Here is a 19,334-nt window from a genome sequence, read left to right as displayed (position 1 = left end):
AATGAGTGCTGTCTCTCTCATCTGATGGGTCAAAGTTGTATGTGCCCATGGCATGGTATCACTTCACTGATGATTTTCTAGCTCTTCTTATCCTATTCCAAGACTTCAGAAACTGTGTATGGAGAACTCAGCTCTGAGGAATAGGGCTGGTAACAATTGTTTGGTTTTTTGTTTCAATATTCTTCATTTACAAGCTTGTTTCTTGGTGGGAAGTTCCCTTCTCCCTCTGCCCCTCCATGTTGGAGGGGCTCAGGGACCACGATACACACATACACACACACACACAAATGTGTGCACACATACACAAAAACTCAGGTGGAAAGGGAGACTTATCCTCTGTTGAGTGTCTGGAGATTGCTCTATTGCATACAATGACTATTGTAGGGAAGTGTATTTATTTATAAGAAAAGTTAATTTTATTTAAAAAAAAGTAATTTTTCCTTGTTGAGTATGTTTATTGATCTGTATAAATGTATGAATTAGATTTTCATGTATATACATTTTCTTGTTCTTTTTCAGAGTTCACAACGAGCTTCACACTTCTTGAATGTTGAAGAGGAGAGGCAGATGGTAGGTCTTTTCATATAGCTCGTGTTGCATTAGTTTATTACTAAAGGTTTCTGTATGATGATATTTTATATTCATGATGCTCGAGTGCAAAGTTATTTCACAAATAACTTTCCTTTTATTGTCATTGTAGAATTATTATGGTAATAAATGCCTCTGATAAGTAATGTAAGTCTAGTAGTAGCGTACTAATAAATATGATGACCCCATAGAGCATTAGTGCTAATTGCATGTATGCAATGTATGCTATCTAAAATGCTTTTCTTCCTGGCACCACCTTCACTTCTCCTTACCAACACCACAGCCCCTCTTGGACGCTCTGTCTTCAACTTATGGGCATTTTCTTTAATATCACTTATTGGCATATACCACCCACGCTTGTCATTTATCAACATAAAGTGACCCATCAACTGGTTCTGAAATGCTAGCAGTGTCAGGAGTACAACCACTATGTACAACCACTATGCAAGATTGTCTTTCACTCCTGGTTTAAGGGTGTGAAATGTCAGATGATTAACTCAGGTGATCAGTGTTGCTTCAGATGCAACTGAAGTGATTGCTGGTAAAGTTGCCTTTGAGGGATAATTACTTCCAAAGATGACCGGTGACTGAGAATGATGTGCCAAATCAAGGTAGTTGTTTTGTTGAGACAGGAACTGTGCTGACACCTCAGTGAACTTGCTGATCTGAGAGTCTGCGGGAAAGACTTGCCACTGCCAAATTGATCAGCATACCCAGGCACCATGTCTGCTCTGTGAACTAAAGATTTACCTTTTCAAAGTTTTATTGTGACCCTTAGATTGTGAGAATGAGATGCGACATGCCACAAGTGTATTTCAGTCTCCATTCATATCGAACATGAGGATATTGTAAGTGAACCAATTGCATATTGTACCGTAAAATTTTTCCATGGTTAAAAAAGAAGAAAGTAGATTTCCATGTGACACTACCAATTACAGTTTTAGTAATTCAGTCTATTGTAATACTGGAAATTAGCAAAAAATAAAAAAATAAATAAAATATAACCATACTGTCCCTTGGAAAAAACAGGACAACATAAAAAATTAGTACTGTATAACTTTATTAAGTACACATTTTCTTGGAACAAGCACAGGCATTCTACTTGTAAATCATGTACAGTATCTCTAAAAACTCATCAAGATCAGAGTGGGAGAGGCAGAACATCTGAACAGAATCTTGTATGTTAACAGTGCACCTGCATAACATCATGGTATGTAAACAGTAGCAGTCAGTAATGTAGTGAGTTGGAAGGTGACTAACCTGGAGACTCCCATGATGGTACATTGGATGGTGTGATTGCTGCTTCCGGTACTTACATTGACCATTCTTCCATTCTTGCCTATCCTACCTCTGCTGTGCCAAACACTCCAAGGCCAGCCTTGTAAGTGCTAAGTAAATTAGCTCAGCGGCCCACTTAACCTGCTTAATAATATTAACAACTACTCCAAGGTGACCTGATAAGGTAAGGTGACCTGATAAGGTGAAGGATTTGTTGAAGATGCAGTGGCCTTTTCTCAGGTTAACTTCTATGAGCACTTGGCTGCAGTCAAGAGTTGATGCCTGTCTTAGTCATGGCAGATGCCTCTGCTTTGGCAGTGGCCTCCCCAATCATGACCACTTTTGCTGATGTTACAGCTGTCCCTGTTGTTCTTGCTGTTGCTGCTTCAGCAGCAGAGATACTAAACCCCAAAGGAAATAGAGACCTTGAGGGGCTTCATGCAAAAGAGTTACTTTCTCCACTGCCAAAACAGGATTCATCAAGTTGGCTGCCAAGGCTTTGGTCCAGTCATCATTGTAATTATATCTCTGGCTCAACATGAATGCAAACTTTGCCTTCTCTGGTGTGTTTTTTGAGGAGGGCAAGGCATAGTCCTGAAGGGTCTTTTTATTAAGATAAAGGATGTTGACTTTCGTATCACACCAGTATGCAAATTGTGGGGGGGACATGGTTTTGAGGTTCCTCAGTGACATTCGTGGGCTGTTCTTGAGACAAGTTTTGGTCAAGAACAGTCTATCCAGAATGGTTTTGTGTTTGGTTCCTCCTGACTCTTTCTTGAAGAGTAAGGTCTGGTTCTCAGGACTCCATCTAATGGACAGTTTTTTTTTTTTTAAGTCCCTCTTTGGTTTACAAAAGGATGTGCAACCAAACCTTTAGGGACAGCTGTGCCAATGGCAATGGGCTTGAGTAGAGGCTAGGCCTCTTTCAAATCCTTGTTGAAGGGATAGGAGTCTTCTTACTGTTTCAGTATTCTCTGAGGTTCTGGCCTGAAAGTGAGGCAAGGTGAAGTAGAAGGGAGGAGGGTGCTGAGACTGGCAGTCCTCTCCTACTGTTGTTAGTTAGGGGATGAAAGCCATACCACAGGACAGTTTGGCAGTAACAAGGGCCATAAGCATAGTTAATCTATATCCTTTGAGAGGACTGACACCATCCCCTTTCCATTTGATCTTGTTCCCAGCCTGTTCTCCAGATTGGCCAAATCTTTTGTCTTGTATACAAAGCATGGACAGTACCAGTGGCAGGTCATAGGGGTCAAGTAGTCAGTGGACCAGCATGTAATAGGGTATTCAAGGTTGGGGACAGTGATAATTGACCTATTTACTACCATGTTAAACAGAAAGCTCATGATACCCTTCTCTCCCATTCCAGACCCATGGGCTATTGTAGAGGATGCCTTTTACTGTCCACGGGACAACCTCAGTGGGCATGCATTTCCATCACGTGGCGAGATGTCTAGTGAGCAACAATGTATTGGTCATACCTGGTCTCAGGATGACTATAGTTGCTTCTTTTTGGCCACATGTCATAAGTCAAAGTAGATGTGTATCAGTCAAAGTGGACCATCTTCTGCCTTTTATGTCCTGAGAGATCTCTCTTTGGTTGGAGCCTCCTTTCATAGAATTTGCAATTCTTAGCCTCCCTCTGCTGAGACAAAATCATCTCGGTTCTGCAGTAAGGAGGCTATCACTCAGCTCACTCCCAGTCGTTTTGGTTGAAGGGTATGGACTTCTCTTCCTTGGATGAGGTCTCTATGGTCATGAGGAATTTTGAGTAGTATTAACCAACCTGCAAACTCAAACATCTGGATGTAACACTTATGCTCCATAATCTTACTCAGATGCTCTGTTAGTTCCTGAGGGAGGCTTTGGACAGGGACTACACACTCAGGCTGTCTTCCTGCTTACCATAGCGTTGACAGAGAAGTAGGCAAGCTTCATGATCTATCTTGGTGTGAAAATAGAAAGCTGGAGATCTCTTTTGTTCGTGTTTTTCTTGAGTTTATGGCAGAAATTCAGAACCTGTTGATCCTGATGAGAGATTTGAAAACTTTTCAATCCCCTCCCTCTGAAACTTTGTAGGTTAGGATAAAAAAATAGATGCTGCTGTGTCCAGTGAGAGTTGTTGCAGCACTGCCTGCATAAGACTTGAGATCTTAGTCTTGAATGTCGACTACTCTATTCAGTATTACTGGCAGGCACAGGAGGAAGTTGTCTAGCAACATCATCTTGTGTGGCTTAAGGAGTTCACTAATCAGGTGCAAGAGTTGTTGGATGAGGATAACAGCTCCATACCCTGGGTGAGGACTCCAAAACTTTAGGGCATTGCTCCTCCCTCCTTGGTATTCAAAAAGAAGTTTTTGGTTTCATAGGTACTGAGAGTGGGTGTCTGTTGCTTCCAGACCACATTTACTTCTTGTTACCTTAGCAATGTTCCCCACAAGTCTTTGGACACCTCTTTAGGACCTGAGGTGGCTGCTCAACATCCAGATGCAGATGAGTTAAACAACAGATTATGGTATCCCTAATTTCATTTGTAGCTGGTAGATGTGACTCCCTCTGTTGCCCTTTAACTTCTTGGGTTCAGCAATGATTGCATGAGGTGCAATAATAGAAATGGGGTGGTGTCTGGCAGTCATCACAAGAAAATTATTATTTTGAACCATGAAATTTGAATGAATTGAGGGAAAACATTCATTTTGCTGGTCTGGTTCATAAATAACAATACTGTATGGCAACACTCAGACCTCATCTCACTGAGGGGTGGAATAATAGTTACCCTTAGGATTTTGTGAGGGTAGGTGCTACATCTCCATGTCCCAGTACAATACATGTATATATTTGGCCATAAATATGGAGTGTTACTACTTTTAGTTCTTATGTCACAATATAATGTTAGCTGTAATTTTAATTTTGCAAAATCAAGTAAAAAAATATTTGAACATATATAACTTTTGATAGAATTTTTACGAGTGTCTCAGCAAAGAGGTCCTGCGCAGGGTTAGAAATGTTCACTTCCTGTGATAGGTACAGAAAATATTTTAAAATTTGTTTATACCATGTGTATATGCATATCTTCCTCTTTCCATTAATGTGTTTGTATTTTTTAAATTGGCTGACCTTTAAATTTGCCTGGTCTAGGGGTTTTGTTAATGTATATTTAGCCAGAGTTGTAAAGGTTAAACAAGGGTGGGGGGAGGGCAGATGGTAGGTGATTATTATCATAGTGTTGTCTGTAGTAATGTTGCTACCTTCTGAGCTGGTCATTCCATCCCACACAGGGTACCCAGGTTGTCCAAAATTTCCTAGATTGAGGTTATGGGAAAGCCAGACTTTGGCACAGAATTCTGTCAAAATTGACATCAAATATCCTGGCTCTACAGGTGATTGCAAGAGTCAACCTTTCCCCGCTCATGTACTGTACTTGACTGGGAAGCTGGCATTCTTTGGTCGGGAGAACAACACCAGTCTTGGTCTTCAGATAGTACCTCCCAAATAAGGAGTGAGTTTTCATAAAAGGTAGTTTGTATCTTCATAGGAACAAATTGCAAATTCATAATTGGCATTTTTCGTAGATTTACAAACTGAAGTCTGTTATCATTTTCTCACCTTCGGTCAAACTGGGGTTGTCCCTGTTGTCAAAGAAAAAGGTGTCACTAATAGTTGAGTGAGTGGATGGGTCTCCCAATCCTCATACTTTTTTGCCATTAGTTAACTCTCTTGTTAGCAAGTTTCAGCTACAGGACCTGGTCTGGTTAGACTACTTGGTAATAATAATCAGGTTTGTGTATCAAGGAGAAAATTGAAATAATCCTGAATTTACCATTATTAATTTGGAATGAAGGCACGCTAGTTTTGCTGGGCATGTCTGACCTTCCCTCAATTCCCAAGTAGCTTCACCATGTTTTATATGATTTATAGTATTTTGTTGTAGAGCATACTTCCTATTTGACTTAATGTATTTTTTTGTATTCAAACAGGTCCATTATTATGAAAATTCTCTGAAAGAATTTTGCAAGAGATTCCGTGATCCCAGAGATGCCCGCATCAAAATGCCATTGTCTGTCATGACAACAGCTCAGCATTATTTCAAGAGATTTTATTTATATAATTCAGTGATGGATTACCACCCAAAGGAGATTTTGTAAGTTCATTTATTCATATTGTGTTTACCAGCCTCTTGAGAGTTGACTTGAAGTCTTGATTTTTATTTTATGTAAGTAAATAAAAGTACTTTATAATAATTCATTTGTATCCTATGATGGGATACTATGTGCTTATTAAATGGTAATTTTGGAGTTGATGATAAAGAAGTCACTATTAGCCACAGTATGTGTCATAACTCTTATTATTGTGGATCTTCGATGCAGTTTATGTAATTTTTTTACTTTTCAGAGTCACGTGTGTTTACCTTGCATGTAAAATTGAAGAGTTTTATGTCACCATAAATGACTTTGTCCACAATGTGAAAGGAGATAAAAAGAAAGCTGCTGAGATCATTCTGAACAATGAACTCCAACTTACCCAAGAATTACAATTCAATCTCATCATTCATCAACCGTATCGACCTGTAGAAGGATTACTCATTGACATTAAAGTATGCATTTATCTAATTGTAACCCCATCAGTCATATATGTGCTTATATTTGTGGTCTTGAATGTCCCCATACTGATCAGTCTTTTGTCTACCAGGCAGAAGTAGTGTGTAGTTTTGAGATGCCAAGGCTTTCCTTCGTAAAGATACTGCTGGTGTAAGTGCCTTGGGTAAAGCAGAAACCACTGCAAATGAAAGCATTGAAAGCAAGGCAGGAACTAGGGGAGCAGCAGGAGCGTTAGGCAAGGAAGTTGGGGTCTTGGAAAACTTGGTTACTGAAATGACAAAGTTACTTGTGGAAGAGGCAAGAACAGAGATAGTCATGGTTTTATTACTGTTATTAATTATGTAAACCAGTTGGGAACAGATGCAGGATGCAGTGGCTTGGAACGAATGGATGAGGCTTTGAAAACTGCATTGCTCAAGGTTGTGAGTTTGGACATTGGGGTGGAATGCCCAAATAAACTTGAGTAGATGAGATGATAAAGGGGTCATGAATACTGTGTTGCTCGAGGTCATAGGATTGGACATATAAACTAGAATTGCCAAATATGCAGAAGCAGTTGAAGACTGCTGGTATTCGGATACAGAGAGGCACTCAAGTATGTGGTCATACTGTCATATGATGCAGCATAAGAGAACAGGAGCTACTGTAGAGCTTGGATACAATTGATCATAGGGAATCCAGGAACTGAGGAACTGTCCTAGAAAAGCAGGTAAGCTCATGGCCATAACCTGACCATGAGCTGAAGAGGTTGAGGCCATGGAAGGTGGATCAGGTAACTTCACTCATAAGTAGGCAGCAGGACTGGGAACTTACCAAGGCATCAGACAGCTGAGATAGTGTCACTTTCGAGTTGACTACAGCAAGGAACTGTCCTAGAAGAGCAGAAACAGCTCAGGGCCATAACATAATAAAAAGAAGTCAGAATGTGGAGGATGATGAAGATGATCTGGCATTAGTTTTAGGATAGAAGATAGGTGGATCAGAAGGACATGGCAAATGAGGGTGCTTCCTCAATGACAACATGAAAGTACTGCAGGACTTACCATCCCTACTAGCACAAGTACATTGACAATGATAATGAAATGCCAAACCAAAATGCAGATAATATCAAACACAAACAAAATTACTTAGTAGACTGAAAAAAAATGGGAAACCAAGGATAACTGTTACTTTTACAAAGGCAATAAGGATATGAATCCCTAAGTAAACATTATTGTGCAAACACTGAACCCAAGGCAAGGAGAGAAAATAATGTAAATAGTCCAACCATGCAGTCAGCAAACCCCAATTTAGAAATAATGCGAACAAGAAAAGCAAAGTAATTGAATAAAGTCCGAAAACTACATTGACAGAAGTTAGTGTTTAGTAAGGAAAAACTAGCTGAAAAACCTACATAAATTAAAATCATCACACAAAGATGCACTGTAAATAATATTTTGTCAAGGGCACATCACTAAATGCAGTAGAAATACTGGTCACTCTTGGAAGGAATGGCAGAATATCTAACCAATGCCGAGGTGAACATAAGAATGAATGTTAGTACTGTATCTTATCTACAAAGATTTGGGAGTTGGTTAAACATGTGTGCTGAAACAGTTGTCTTTTAAATGCTTCATGCATGTGAATGCATTCTGCACAGAGAATATAATGAATTATGGGTTTGTATAAACTATTTTATTGTGTAGACTCAAACCATTATAGGCCCATTAAAAAAAAAAAAAAAAGACTGTTCTGTCTGGGCACTTTTGAGACCCTAAGTCTGGGTTCATGTATGATTGGTGGGTTTCTGTGAAAAACAAGTTTAGTGTTATAAGAGGTCATTGCAGTGTTTGGTTATGTGTTCATACGAGAACAAACAATTGATTACTTTCCTTATCCTTGGTTTCAGAATGGGTGAGGGCTCCTTCATGTTTATTTATTTTCTTGTTATTTCATGCCTCTTCTCTTTAGTACCTCCTAGGTGTTGCATAGCATTTTACCTGCTGTATGCACATTGCAGGAGTGTGAATTGTTCAGAGGACAACTACTTAGAATTGGCACATAATTTTCCCACAAGTTGATTAAATTAGCTAGGCTCTCTTAAATCTTATCTTCTCATATTTTCCATCCTTACACTGTCCAGATAGATTTTTAATTATAGTCCTAGAACATGAAGGATGGTGAGGTTAGAAGGCATGCCTCCTTACCCTTAGAATTTGAGTAGCTGGTCCAGATCAAGATTTTTTGGTCCATTCTGGAACAGACTGATAACTCTTATGAAGCTTGCTTATCTAGGTATGGGGTCTGTAAGGGAGGAGGTTATCCGTCTTTTAAATGTATTTTCATGGTAGACTTTGGAAAATACCATGATTCAATTTAATAATGCATCTGATAAGAAATTTAAATCCACAGTAATATATAGTGACTCAAGGAGTGTTTTAGAAGCCCTAAAGAAATTTAATCCTGCCCATCCCGTAATTCAAAAGGCTCAGGAATGGCTTTTTTTATCTTTCCGTTTGCCACAAATTGGTTAAGTTTTGTTGGATTCATGGGCACACTGGTATAGAAGGGAACGAACTGGCTGATAGTAACGCAAAGGATGCTGCAAGATGTGATTTCTTAACTAGTAAGGTGCCACCTTTGGATATGTGCCCAGTTATTAGAAGATACATTTGTAAGAAATGGCAGCAGAGGTGGACTTCCCCCATTTTATCCACAAATAGGAAGTATAGAAATATTAGAAAAAGTATTGATTTTTCGAGTTTGGGTTTTAATCATAACAGGCTAGGTAGTGGGCAGTGCAGGGGATGACCTGCCAAGCCAACAGTGGGTGCAGGAAGGACAACCAGCAGGAGGCACTGATTGGGGTGAGTTGGACTGCACTGTATTGGGAATGAGCTCTGTTAGGATGCCAAATTACAAAGAAACCCAGGGACTGAAGCTAAGAATCACAGGGACTCGTTCACTTAACATCAGGTTGAAAATTGGTGCTGCAGTTAGTCACTTGTGGCAAGAATCCTTGCATGATGAAAGATTATTCATTGGTGAAATAGATCAAGCACTCCTGTGCACCAGATGGAGGATTCCTTAATTGGGATGTTTGGGATGTCTGTTGGAGAAAGGGACTATCCTCTGCAACCATTACAAAGTGCAAGCAACTCACTGATTTTGGGCATGTTCTCAGCTGGAGTAGGCCAGCTGCAGGGGCAACTGGGAAGCATGTCCAAGGAAAAGGGTTAACTAGTTGCATAATGGGTAGGTTGATTTATGTGCAGGAGATGTAAGCTTAAGACTGCAAAAAACTTGAAAAAGTACAAAATTTGTATTGTGAAAGTGTGTGAAACTTTCCAAGTTTCTAATTTTTATATGGGAATAGTGTCTAGGATTCACACTCTTAAATGAAAGCAATTACTATATATAAATAATAAATTTGTTCAACAGATACTTTAAATATGCAAAATAAAAGTTGATTAGAAATGCTTGATTTATGCATAATTAATAGAATTACTGTATTGTGTTAAAGCTACGAAGCACTCATAGAAAATTCTTTCTACCACAGACAAGATTCCAAAAGCTACAAGACCCAGAAAGGTTGCGACCTTATATTGAAGATTTTCTGGAGAAAGTAAATCTTACTGATGCCATTATATTGTATTCACCAGGGCAGGTAAATGTATTTCTGTACATGAACTTCAGCATGACATTGGATAAATAATTATTTTATCCTTGCTTTTAATTTGTTTTATATTATTTTTGAATTACAACAGGTTGGTGGTACCACCCCAGGGAGAATAACATTATACTATAGTGTCATCCGGGCACCAAAAAATTGTACTCTTATTTTATTTATCTTTGTTTACAGATTGCTCTTGCTGCTGTAACTACTGCAGTAAGCAGGCTTGGAGATAATCTAGATCAATATGTAACAGATATACTTTTCCCAGGAGACCAGAAGCAGCATTTAGCTAATCTAGTTGAAGCAGTTAGAAGTAAGTGGAATACTGTATGTACATTGATTAATTCTCACAAAATCCATTACCTTCAATTTATTCATATATTTTGGAGTGTTTTCAGCTATGTTTTATTATAAATATCACAAAGTTTTATGTTTCATGACAAACCCATGAGTCATAATGTCTTAATTTGATATGTATTTTCTGATATCTTTACAGTAAAAAAAAAAAGAATAGCCACAAGTGAATGTTAACACTTGTGCCCCTTCAACTAGCTGGTGGAGAGAAATTGTCTTCACATTCTCTCCTGCAACTGGCTTGATAACACAGCCATGAATTTTCTCCCTCATTTCACTCAACCAAATTTGGAAAATAAAAGTTATTCACTTCTGATTCCCTTTTTAAACAGTTGGATTCTGCTTTTAAAGAAGTAGATAGATAGGAAGTGGATCAGATAACAGTCCAATAGTAACACGTTTGCAATGGGAGACCTGACATAGGGCCACTTATTTCCAACAAATATACATCTAATTACACTTTATTTCTAGTAACAAAATTAAATGATAAAATGGATAAGAAAATAAAAGAATATGGACAGAAACTGACAAAATGATTGTACAGTAACCAAGTCCCCTCCACCAGCTCAGTGCGCTTATGTACTGTTGATGCTGTACTTACATGTATATAATAAACAAAATCAGCTTAAATGAAAGAAACTGCATAATGGGAGAGAGTGAAAATGAATTGAAATGAATAGAATAGAAATTGATTACATACTCATCTTAGAGAGAGATAGATTGGCATAAAGTAACTGTACTTATTTTACAATTAATTAATGTAGAAGATAAAACATCTGGAATAAAAGAAAAGGGAACAGAAATTGAAGTGAAGAAAATTGAAAATGATCAGGAAAACTGAAGTCTGATTGAGTGCACTCTGAGAGAGAGAAAAAAAGGGGGAGAGAGAATGGCATTAATTACCTGATCTCTACATGTACTCATTTAAACAAAAATTTACAACATTACAGAGGAGTACAAATAAATTCAATAATAAGAATATAAAAAGACCAGAGAGAGAGAAGAAAATAAGAGCCACGGTAAAAGATTTGGTATTTTAGCCGTAAATATTTAGCAATACAGACAGTCTTCGGGTTACGATGGGCTCGACTTACGACATTCCGAGTTTACAACGCTTTTCGAATATATTCATAAAAAAATTATTTCCTGGGTTACAACGCAGTTCCAGGTTTATGATGCTGACAATGCTGATCCGGTGGAAGAAATATGGCTCCAGAATGGCAGAATGGTCAAATTTTGAAGAGTTTTTCTGTTGAAAAACTCAATATAAATGCAGGATACATTGTTTTCAAGACACCCAAAGGATTAAAAGTAAGGTTTTCTTATGATTTTCAATGGTATTTCGGATGACATCAGTCCGATGACGATCGGAAGAAATATGGATTTGAAACGGCAGAATGGTCAATATATGGAGATTTTTTTAATGAAAATGCAATAAAAATGCTGGATTCATTGTTTTCAAGACACCCAAAGGATTAAAAGTAAAATTTTCAAGACACCCAAAGGATTAAAATTAAAGTATTTTGATGATGCCAGTCCGTAATATTTGGAAGAAACTCGTGTCCAACCGCAAAATGTCGGAAATATTTGGAGTGGATTTTTTTATGAAAAATCAATAACAAAAATGCAGGATTTTTATTTTATTTTCATGACTAAATACATTTTTTATGATTAAAAATTATTTACTAATTTTAAATTATTAATATTAAGGTAATCACTCTTAATAATTCATAAAAGTTAAATTAAAATCCTTTGAAATTTAAAAAGCCAACTGCCCATATCTCTCTCTCTCCAAATAACTCTCAGAATCTCTTCACTTTTCTCTCTCTCTCCAACTCTCTCTCTCTCTCTTTCTCCTTGAATAATTATAATTTGAGATTTGAGATTTAGGTCAACCACCCAACTGCCCATATCTCTCTCTGTACTGCATATATCCTTCAAAGAAACATGGGTTACTGTATATAAACATAAAAATATACCAAAATCCCATCATCAGTTGTGTGACAATTTTTTTTATTGCTTTGACATAGGGTTATGATGATACAATATCGGGCTCAGGGATTAGAAGTAGCCAATAACAGAGCTCAGAGCAACCCCTCTCTCCATGACATTACGCTATTGGCTGGCAGGACTGACAGTAGCCAATAACAACTTGTAACAACCCCCCTCTTCCCCTCACCCTCCTTGACGACATGCTATTGGCAGGAAGGGTGGGATTTTAACCAGTCACAAAGCTTTGCCTCACAGGCTTTGCATAAACTAAAAGGAGGGTGAGTAGTATTTTTTTCCTCTTCGAGAGACTCTCTCTGAGAGAGAGAGAGAGAGAGAATGACAGCACAAGAATTTTTAACAAATTTTGGGGATGGTTGACTAACCATGTTTGTATGATATATAAATGACACCTAATAATAAGTGCTAATTTTCAAATATTAATAAGATTAAATAATAATAATAATAATAAAATAATAATCAAATACAGACTAAGGGCAGAAGATCAGTTTTCCTTCCTTCCTTCCTTCCTAAATTATTTTCGCCAAAACAAAGAAATATAGATATAAATAGATCTTTTGTCCAGCCCTTCAAGCTATGGGGGAAAAAATACCGCTAGTTTGAGTCTTTCCTGATTACATCAAGTATTGAAGAGTTCATGGTAGAATTAAAATGCAAAGTAAAAGTAGTAGTACCCTACATCTTTAAGACAAAGAAAAACAATTTTTGTTGTTGTTAGTCACATTGGCCAGAGAAATGGATTAACATCTTCTGAATTGGGAGATTTGGATTTCTCTCTGTAATTTCTCTCTCTCTCTTATAAGATGCTCAGAGATGAAGTTGAATAAAGGAAGAGTTGCTCTCTCTCTAATCTCTCAGTCTCTATGTGATTATCCTCTCATCTCTCTCTCTCTCAAAAGCTGGGCCCTGCTTTGTGAACTGGTTACATTTTTGAATCCATTCTTTATAAAGTGATCAGCAGATTCTTCCTCATGGATTTGAATTTTTAAATCCATGGGTGGTGGGGGCAGTAGGAAACCTTGGAATATTTTTAAAACAAACTTCAAGAAAGCCAAGGTCTAAAAGGGGGTTCTTCCAGTTGAAATCACACAATCCAGGCTGTAAGAGTATTCCCATCTTAATTTAGCAGCTTCATTTTGTTATAGAAGAATAATAAAATTACACATTTCAGAAATTTGTGTTTTTTCCAAGATGATACAAACTTAAATTCTTTTTGCTATTAGGTTCATAACCAACTCTATATTTATACCTTTTGAAGAAAGTAATACTGATAGTTAAGTGAGTTCAAGAAGGACTTTTTGTTACAGGACCCTCCTCCTCTCACTTGTTTGGTTCTAGTTCAGGATTACAAGCTTCAATGACTGGACCATTTTTCACCAAATCAGATAAATTGTTTACAAAATTTGCAATTCACGATTTTTTGTATTGCAAACTCAGCACTTATAAAATCATTCTTTTTGTGACTCTTTTACATTTTTTTATAGGTTAAAAAAATTATTTACCAATTTTCAAATATTAATGTAAACACAGCAAAATCTGAAGAAATTGCATTCTAGCATATTTAAATATTTACATTAGTTCACACACACACACACACACACACACACACCTCCACAGAGAGAGAGAGAAGCTTTTAGAAATGAAGATTAGCATAGAGAGAGAGAGATTATTACAGTTTATTTAATGCATTTAATTGGCATATTATTCTATTGAAAACTTTTTAATTTACATAAAAATTAAACATAAACAGTTTTGGAGAAATATTTCCAACAGTATTTGAAAAAGATACAAACAGTATTTGCAGTTTAGCCTAAGAACAGATTTAATGGATATGTATTGTAAAAATTGTAATGACAATTAATTAGGTTCCCAATGAAAAGTTCAGAAGTCATGCAATTAAAAAAAAAGACCATAAACATCTGGGTATTACTGTTGCAAAATAAGTTACAAAACACTCATATTTAAATCCTTCATAGAGTGCTTTGGCTTCTTTGTTATATGTTATGGCTGCTATGGGCCACACAGTCACAAATGAAGCTCAGAATGTTTTTAATGTCCCATTTGAGACTTCTTGAGAAGCTAAGAACCGGGAAAGGGATTTGAGCAAAACCAGCTATCTTATATTTAGCTAGTTTACATATACAAAATTTACATATTTACAAAGAGTCATCTTGCCACTGTTTCCTGATGGAAAAATCATTTGTTCATTTGACCATTTGACCGGATTAAATAAAGGTGTAAGATTAATCAAGGGTTAGTTCAAACACACCATCCAGATGTAAATTAGTAAACTTATAGTTCTAGAGGTAAGAGTATGCCTGTTTTAGTGCCACTGAAACAGGTGAGCCAGCAGAGACAGGTACATCACTGTCACAAGAGCAGCTAACAGCAGAAGCCAATCAGCAGGTATAAGTGAGAGCTAGTTTGACAGGTGTTGGCAGCACTTTAGAAGTTGCATGCATTATGATATTGTCATGAAGAAGAATTCCAGTGCTTCACTTACACCCAATATTGGTCAGAGTAATCGCCCAGCAAGTGGTGCTAGTTAAGTAGCTATGAAGGCTGGAATAATGAGAGTGGCATGCAGAATTGGTGTAAATGTAAAAAGGTTTACTTTCATTTCACTGGTGAAGAAAATTGTTGAATATACAGTACAATGAAATGCATTTCTTAGTCATTTTCATGGTTGGCTAGCTTCTAATCATCCAGAAATCCCCTCAGCTCAGATGGGTATGGAATGAGATCTTTAGGAATATTTCCTCTGCTTTTGTGCAAAGGAAAAGCAGAGAGTTCCTCAATCAGGTGGAAGGGTGCTTAAAACTCTCTAATCCCAATTGAATTGTGAGGGAGATCTCTGGCAGGGTAGGAGCTGGCTGATCATGAGAGTACTGGAGTAATGAGTGTTGATGAACAAGTGAGTTTCTCAAGTGAGGGAAATCGCCAAGAAGTTGGAGCACCTTTCTTGTCATACTGTAGAGGTTTCAACAGGAAGGAGTCATAATGAACAGATCTTCAAGTCTAAATGGACTTCTGTAAGTAACAGATCTGTAAATCAAAAGGAAAACTGCAAGTTTAAAAGGCAAATATGGCTACTCCAGGTAAAAAAATGCCTATATTTGCTAGAGAGAGAGAGAGGTTATAAGGATTGTGAATGTTTCAACATTTTACCTGAGCAGTCTTAACCAATAGTGGTGGTGGATCCTACCAAAAAACTAGTAAATTCATATTGGTAACATGGCTGGTAAAACTTAATGCTTTGTCATTCCAACTGCCTGATCTAAGGATGGCAGGAAGCTCCAAGTTATGCTTGAAAGCCAAAAAGAAGACAGGGCCTGGACATCATGGGCTTTGATCCTGAGGGAGACAAGGACATCTTAGAAGCTGCAGAATAAGCCTGGGTAATAGCATGCATAAAGCCAGTAAGAGATGGATCTCTTTACGGGACTTGGGAGATACTGGTGACTTGTTTACAAGAAACCTAGAGAAAGGGAACAGAATGACTTGGGCATTGCAGGTAATCACAAAGACACCTCACAGGATACAGAAGATTATCCTCTGGTTAGTAGCAAGTGGACAGAAACGAACTGTCCATGCTGAAGACTGAGTCTGGACCACACTATTTTGGGTGTGTAGATGGAGAGAAGCACTTCTAACAAAGGTTCATAGGGCTGAGTGGTGAGGCTGCGCAAGACTAAGGACAAATTTAAACTTGATTTTATCATAGGGGGCTATAGAATTAGACTTCCTGAAATGACAAAGGAGAATGGATTCCTGAAATGACAAAGGAGAATGGAGAGGTTAATGTTATTCTAATGTTAAGGCTTTGCTGAATAAAGACTTACAAAAGGGCATTGTTAGATTAGTGACAACCAAGTGTTTCCTGTCAGTATGTTAAGGCAGGAAGATGTTTCCACGTTAATGAGGCTATATGTTCATTACAGCAAGCCATGAACCTTAGGTGAGTCCGAGAATCGTGAGAACAGGAAAGGGTTTACTAAACTTTTGCAGCCCTGGGGGAACCTGACTTACCCTTGTCAAGGCTCTGGTCAGAGAGGCACAAGCAAATCTAGACTCTACTTGTTTACCTCTGCTTAAATTAAGATTTCATGATGTGCGAGCAGCGGCCACTTTCAATTTCCTTAAGAATCTTTGTATGGAGAAAGTTGTCAGTGTGGTGCAGTGGAGGTGTAACTCTGTATTTGCCTCACCCTATCTGTGAGATGTTGAAATTCAATATGAATTGTGCAAAACTCTTTTGCCCCTCATTACAGCAGGGGAGCTCAAATCCTGAACAGTTAAGGTAATTTTACTCTAACCTTTCTTGTTTAGTTAGGAAATTGTCAAGTTTTGGGGAGTGTGAAGGTACCTATGCTGTATTAGGTAAGGAACCTTATTCTCTTACCATCATTGCTCTGCTGGCCTAGGCAGAAGGCCTTGTGCCTCACTTGCATCACAGTGAGAGTGGTATCCCTGGCAAGGAACCTCCAGCATTGTTAGAGGTCTTGCCACCTAATGCGTTAGTCCTTGCTTGCTGGCAGTACCAGTAGATGGATACCAATCATTAGGTAAGTAGCGTCTTATTCCTGGTGGGATTTTATGGTTTTCTTGGGTTTATTTATTTTGTCCTCGCACCTTTCCCATCTCCTTGGTTCAATGCTGGAATCAGCTATCACAATAGAGAGGCATGATTCATTTCAAAAATAAAAATTTTTATAATAAAATTTATTTTTAAATACTTACCTCTCTATTATTTACCACCCCCACCTCCCCACTCATGTGGAGAGAAGAAAAAACTGAATGGAAAACTATAGATGCTCAAACCACCCGAAAGGGATGGGTGAATATAAGGTTCAAACTAAACGATCCTATTATTATTGTTTTTGTTTACTTTTCACACTATTGTTGCCCTGCCTGATGCAGGAAATACAGCTATCATAACAGAGAGGTAACTATGTAAAAAATTAATTTTATCATAATTTTTATATTCAATAAACATTTACTTATTTCTATTTTGTAAAATTTATGTAGAATATGTTTCATTCTCATTTTCACCAAATAGCTTTTAAGGCAGTGTTCTGAGTTTAGTGTATCATAACATACAGTGAAGAATATATAACATTACATGCTATTGTGGACAGATTTGATGTACAAGTTTCATCAGTACTAAAAAATTTTAAGTCAGGGTACAAGATTAATAGAGTGAGCTTATTATTTTGCTTAATTAATAGATTTATAATAGCATCCATGGAAACTTGGTCTCCATTTAAGAGCTGGTATCAACATGCTTTATTCACAGAAGCTGACTGAACAAGAACAGGAACAATTGCAGGCTGTTAGTGCATCTTCAAGGTTTTATTTTTTAAATGATATGTCTAGTATGAATTATAGTAACCATCCCAATTTTTGTATTGTCAGAAATCAAGAAAATGGTAAAGAATGCAGAGGCTCCCATGCCAGATACTAAGCGGAAAGAGATCGAAGCAAAACTGGAGAAGTGTCGTAACCAACAAAACAATCCCAATTCTTCACAGTACCGTGCTAATTACTCTGAAATGGATGATGACGACTTGCCTATTGCTGGATCACCCATGCAAGAAGATATAGCTCTAGGAGTGGAAAGGATAAGGTCGCCACCAGCTTATTGATTGTGCATTGCTTATGTTGATGGGTTGGCATCTTGTCAGTGTGATTCTACAGGTATTTTTTTTCAAATTTTTTCAATTGAAATAAGTCAGGCTGCTTCATAGCAATTTTTTCACGTGGCAACTTGGTTATCAGTTCATATTAATCCATCCATCATGAGTTTTTTGTGTTGCTCATAATTCACTTTGTTTAGTCTGTATTAGATGACATGAACTACTATGTATTTTTCTGTAAGAAGAGTACAGGCAGTCCCCAGTTAACGGCGGGCTCGGTTAACAGCTATCCGGTTTTATGGCGCTTGTCTGGCGACGAAAATCAGCCGATTTCCGCTTATCGGCGCCGATACATACCTAACAGAGGTGCCGATTTTCGGAGTCGATAACCCCAGAAAATCGCCGATTTTCGGTTAGCAGCAATTTTTGGTTATCAACACACCTTTAGAAACGGAACCCCACCGATAACCGGGACTGCCTGTATTTAATTGTATGAAATAATTCAGTGCAGCCTTATCATGTGTTTTAGAGTGCACTTGCCTGAATTGCAGTGGCTCAAGGAAAAGTGTTATAGGTACCTTAAGAACCTTTAAATGGTAGAAGGGTGAGTAGTCAGCCAAAAATTGCTGTACTGTCAACCAATTACTGTTTCCTTCTTAAATTCACTATTATAGATATCAGTAATGCCGAAGAGTGTACAACACATTATAAAATTACTGTTATGGAAATCAGAAATAGAAACGATTACGTAACTGGATGAAAAGTACCTCACCTTGGTAAAGCCCATGCTGTTTGAAAGGTACCTCACTGTATCTGTTGATATGATTATATTGTAATAAGTTACTCTACTGTATATTAAACCCTGTGTATTGTACTGTGGTGAGAGAGTACAAATAGAGGAAAAAACTTGATTGAAAAAAAAAATACTTTTCACAAATTTGGCTGTTATTTTCAACATTTACAAGTTTCTAAACATGACTTTACATGCTACATTACAGTTTGTAAGCAATTACTGTTTGGAATTATTTTCATGTATATTGCCATTTTATTAATTTGAAGTTAGTTGCCATAACTGACAGGCTGCACATCCATTAATTTACAAGCTAAATGGAAAAAAAGCATCCTAGGCTCAGTCAAGTAATTTTGATAAAGCAAAAACAAGAAATAAGAAACAATCCATAGAAATATGATGCACTTGAATAAAAGCAGTCAAGT

General features: G+C 37.5%; 1 protein-coding gene across 1 annotated transcript; it reads left to right on the top strand.

The window, feature by feature from the left end:
* Window positions 1-474: 474 nt before the first annotated feature.
* Window positions 475-19,056, top strand: CycH (cyclin H). Its single transcript, XM_067095935.1, has 6 exons — window positions 475-570; window positions 5,844-6,007; window positions 6,259-6,460; window positions 10,003-10,110; window positions 10,306-10,432; window positions 17,899-19,056. Exons 1-6 carry the CDS (start codon window positions 490-492, stop codon window positions 18,126-18,128), a joined length of 912 nt encoding a protein of 303 aa, XP_066952036.1. The 5' UTR covers window positions 475-489; the 3' UTR covers window positions 18,129-19,056.
* Window positions 19,057-19,334: the final 278 nt, after the last annotated feature.

Source organism: Macrobrachium rosenbergii, chromosome 52 (genome assembly GCF_040412425.1).
Source record: "Macrobrachium rosenbergii isolate ZJJX-2024 chromosome 52, ASM4041242v1, whole genome shotgun sequence".
NCBI classification, from domain to species: domain Eukaryota; kingdom Metazoa; phylum Arthropoda; class Malacostraca; order Decapoda; family Palaemonidae; genus Macrobrachium; species Macrobrachium rosenbergii.
The sequence above is the reverse complement of the archived record's forward strand: the minus strand, read 5'-3'. Positions and strand labels throughout refer to the sequence as shown.

Coding starts and splice junctions, on each gene's coding strand:
- CycH (XM_067095935.1), top strand. CDS start 490: ATGTATATACATTTTCTTGTTCTTTTTCAGAGTTCACAACGAGCTTCA. Junction 6,008..6,258: donor TACCACCCAAAGGAGATTTT/GTAAGTTCATTT, acceptor TTTACTTTTCAG/AGTCACGTGTGTTTACCTTG. Junction 6,461..10,002: donor GATTACTCATTGACATTAAA/GTATGCATTTAT, acceptor TTTCTACCACAG/ACAAGATTCCAAAAGCTACA.